The sequence below is a fragment of the Elephantulus edwardii genome, unplaced genomic scaffold (assembly GCF_000299155.1).
Source record: "Elephantulus edwardii isolate Elephantulus edwardi_28Jun2011 unplaced genomic scaffold, EleEdw1.0 scaffold00012, whole genome shotgun sequence".
Classification (NCBI taxonomy): Eukaryota; Metazoa; Chordata; class Mammalia; order Macroscelidea; family Macroscelididae; genus Elephantulus; species Elephantulus edwardii.
In genome coordinates this window covers 3,718,612-3,722,706 of record NW_006399762.1, presented here as the reverse complement: position 1 = coordinate 3,722,706, position 4,095 = coordinate 3,718,612, and the positions used below count along the sequence as shown (strand labels likewise).

Genomic DNA, 4,095 nt, shown 5'->3' with positions numbered 1-4,095 from the left:
GGATGGGTGTATCAGAGGCAGTGCGATTGGCACAGAATAGAGCAGGGTTTAGGGCTGTTGTACATTGGGTCGCTATGAGTCACAAGCAACTAGACAACACATAACAACAACAACAACAACAATAATAGTATGACACTGTAGAAAAGCATTTATGAGCAGGAATTCTTGCTCCACATGCTGGAAGTCAAGATTTAGCCTCCTTTTCAAGAGAGCAAGAACATAAGAAAGGTCTTTCCGTAAAGAGTGAATATTATAAACATTATTTTCCCTCCTAAAGAATGTTATTATTTTTAAGTGCTGACACAGTAGAAATGCCATATAGGTTTCTTTCTGCTTGCTTTGGGCTGTAATTTTCACAAAAGCAGATTACCAGATTTTTCTTCCCCAAAACAATAAGCAACTACCAACCTTTTGGTAGATTTAAACTACCAACCTTTTGGCTTTCAGTGAGTGCTTAACTGTTGTACCTACAGAACTCCATTCCTAAAGAATAGAGAACTCTCTTATAAATGGAATTAACTTTGCTTCTTAAAATGCCCTTAAATCATTGAATTTGTTCAAAGCATGAACTAGTAAGATGTGGAATGCTGCATATCAGAAGAATTAAACACAAAAAGGAGTTTCCAAGAACATATCCTATGATAATTAATATTCTGGTGTCTTTCATGCAGAATTTACAGTGCCCTTAAATGGTATATCACTAAATTGCAGCCTTTTTGCCAGCCAAGGCAGTTCCAGTAGTTTTCTAAATTAAAACATGTGCTTTTAAAATTTCTTCATGAGTCAGAAGTTTGGAACTCAAAATTTACTTTACCAAAGAAATAAGTTAAAAGTGACGGCTACTTTTCCTGGACACCTCACAAATGCCTAGTTAGCATGGACATGTTTTAGTGAAGGCATCACAGAGTGTTCTGGACAAGAAGGCCTGAAAGCAATTCCACCTTTTCAGCTTAATAAGTCTGTAGTTTAGTAGCTCTGTGACTTTGGACAAGCTGCTTGAGCTGCAATTTTTTTTCCTCAGTAACATGAAATATTATCCTAACTAGGATTATAGGCACTGCATAGTACTAGGACCTATACCTGGACCAGGAGGCTGTTGTGCAAACAGAGCAGGAGAACACGGCATGGTTTAAAATTAAGAAAGGAGTGCATCAGGGTTGTATTCTCTCTCCGTACCCATTTAATCTATACGTTGAGAAAATTATTTGAGAAGCTGAACTCTATGAAAGAGGAGTATGGCATCAGGTTTGGAGGGAGACTCATTAATAACCTGCAGTTATACAGATGACATAACCTTGCTTGCCGAAAGTGAGGTGGATCTGAAATATTTGTTGCAGAAGATCAAGGAATGCCACCTTTGGTGTAGATTGCAGGTCAATATCAAGAAAACAAACATTCTTACCACTGGACCAACAGGCAGTGTCACGATGGATGGAGATGAGATTGAAACTGTCAACAGCTTCATCTTACTTGGGTCCACAATTAACACCCTTGCTACAAGCAGTCAGGAAATAAGGAGACACATTGCACTGGGAAAATCTGCAGTTAGGACCTCTCCAAATTATAGAGGAATGACGATGTAAGTTTGAGGACTAAGGTACATCTGATTCAGGCCATAGTCTTTTCAATCATTTGATATGCATTTGAAAGCTGAACATTGAATAAGGATGATAGAAGAAGAATTTATGCCTTTGAGCTGTGATGTTGGAGAAATGCACTGAACATCCCATGGACGGTCAAGAGAATGAACAGATATGTCTTGAAGAAGGTGCAGCCGGAGTACTCTTTGGAGGCAAGAATGAAGCTTCACCTCACAATCTTTGGACATTTTGCTAGGAGGGGATATTCCTTTCAGAAGAACATGATGCTTGGAAGGGTGAAGGGTCAGCACAGGAGAGGATGTCCCTCAACCAAATGGATTGATGCATTGGTTTCTGCAATGGACTTTTGTGTGTCATGAAGTGTGGGGATGGTGCACGATAGAAGAGAGTTCAGATCTTTTGTTCAAAGGGTCTCTATGAATCATAGTCGACTCAACAGCACCTAACAATAACATCTAGGATACATAAATCAATACCTGGTACATAGTAGGTGTTGTTGTGTAAGTGCTTTTGGTGACATAGAATGAATCAGATTAATGGTGACTCCACGTGTGTCAGAGTAGAACTATGCTCAATGAGATTTTCAATGACATTGGTACTAGATAACTGGGATTTTCTTCTGAGGCATCTCTGGGTGGATTTGAACTTCCAGCCTTTCTGTTTGAAGTGGGGTGTTTGTATCACTCAAAAATTCATTACTGTGAACTATATATAGAACTATCAGTAGAACCAGCTTGAAATCTGGTTCCTGAATCTAGTCTGTTTTGCATGCCCTTCAAAAGCTTTCAGTATGGATTATATCTCAACAGCAAGAAAACAGAAATCCTTACCAAATGGACCAATAGGTAATATTATCAGAGGCAGAGAAAAGACTAAAGTTGTCGATGATTTCACTTTACTTGGGTCTCTTATTAGTATTCATGGTAACAGTAGTCAAGACATAAAACAACATGTTGGATTGGGAAAATACGCTGTCAAGGAACTTCCCAAAGTTCTAAAACAAAGATGTCAGTTTAAAGACTAAGGTGTGCCTAATCCAAGTCATGGGGTTTTAATTTGCTACCTAGGCATTTGGAATCCTTCACGAGGCTTGGGGACTGGAGTCTCTCTACACTCGGCAAGTCAGCCGGCTATGCGGGTAGGATGGCTGGCGTCTCCATGGCGGCTCCTCGTGGTGACAGTCAGGCAAGGGAAGTTTCTGGGGCCTTTCGCGTTGTGTGTTACTGTCCTTCTTTGGCCTTCAAAGGCGGATGGGCAGCCCGACCCTTAGAATAAGGGTAAGTAAGGGTGGGGTCGAGCCCGTGGAGCCTGCTCCAGGCTCTAGCTTAAAATCCTTCACTAGGTGAGGCTTGAGGTCTGGAGTCTGTCTACACTCTGAATGTCAGCCTACGGCCCTCGGGCCAGCCTTTAATTGTTTTTTGGCGAATCATTCTTCTAGTTTGTGTAACCCTGGGATGTCCACTTGCTGTTCAGAGGTAACTTGTGGTTGCTGTAAGCCGAACACTGTGACACTGATGAGTCAAATGCAAGAATGGTTACCCATGGTGAACAGTGTTTGGTGAAGCTCCCAGATTAAAACAAGCTTGGAAGCAGGTGTGGCATTTACTTTCACAATAGCTTGCTTCAGGAAACTCTATGAACCTGGAGAAAGGATGAAAGCTATACAGGAGATGTCCAGGACTTTTGTTCATAGGGTTGCTATGAGTTGCCTGCGACTTGATGGCACTTAACAACAACATGCATCTCAAAATGGAATCAATGCTTTTTAATCATGGTGTTAGCAAGGAATATTGAATATTGTGGTGTCAGAAACCTTAAAAACTGGCTTTTCTAGCCATTACATTAACCCCCATTGGGGGCTGCATGGTCTCCAACTACCTTAGCTGCAGACACATGGTCTTACAAATCATCAACAACTGTGGGATCAATACAGAAGAGAAAACTTTCTCCACTGTGAGGTGCTCTAGTGATAGCTGTGGAGAAAGGGTAGAGACCGTGGCACTGCTGTGAAGAGACTAAGGGAAGGTGTAACCAGAGGAACCCTGCACTTATGCTACAGTTAAAGATTTTGCTTGCTGAACTGACACCTGGAAAAGCTGACTTATAACTGCTCTGAGATAAAGTTTGCTGGGTGATTGAAGAAACCAGAGGCTTCTTATATCTGTGCTGCTGAACTGAATCCAGATAGTCACTAATTGAGAAATTATGACTCGTTTAAAATCTGGTTTGGGATTGCTGTACTAAACCTGGACTTGGATTGTGTGATGTTCTTTTCCTCTCGCACCCTCCAATCTATTTCCCTAATAAACCTCACAATTGTGACTAAAGTCTGTGAGTCAACAACAAACTAACAAACCTAATGATTCATAGAAATGGTACAGGAACATGTAAGGTGACATGTCTCACTAAGCAGCTATTTGTTTGGGATTGTTGTTGTTATGTGCCATCGAGTCGTTTCCGACTCATAGCGACCCTATGCACAACAGCTCTAAAC

At 41.1% G+C, this 4,095-nt stretch overlaps 1 protein-coding gene across 1 annotated transcript in view; it reads left to right on the top strand.

The window, feature by feature from the left end:
• The first annotated feature begins 2,733 nt into the window (after window positions 1-2,733).
• The window catches only part of LOC102863016 (disintegrin and metalloproteinase domain-containing protein 18-like), a 52,001-nt gene continuing 50,639 nt past the window's right edge, over window positions 2,734-4,095 (top strand). Inside the window, exon 1 of the mRNA XM_006881129.1 lies at window positions 2,734-2,786. Coding sequence (XP_006881191.1) covers window positions 2,734-2,786 — 53 coding nt within the window. The remainder of the gene's footprint in view (window positions 2,787-4,095) is intronic.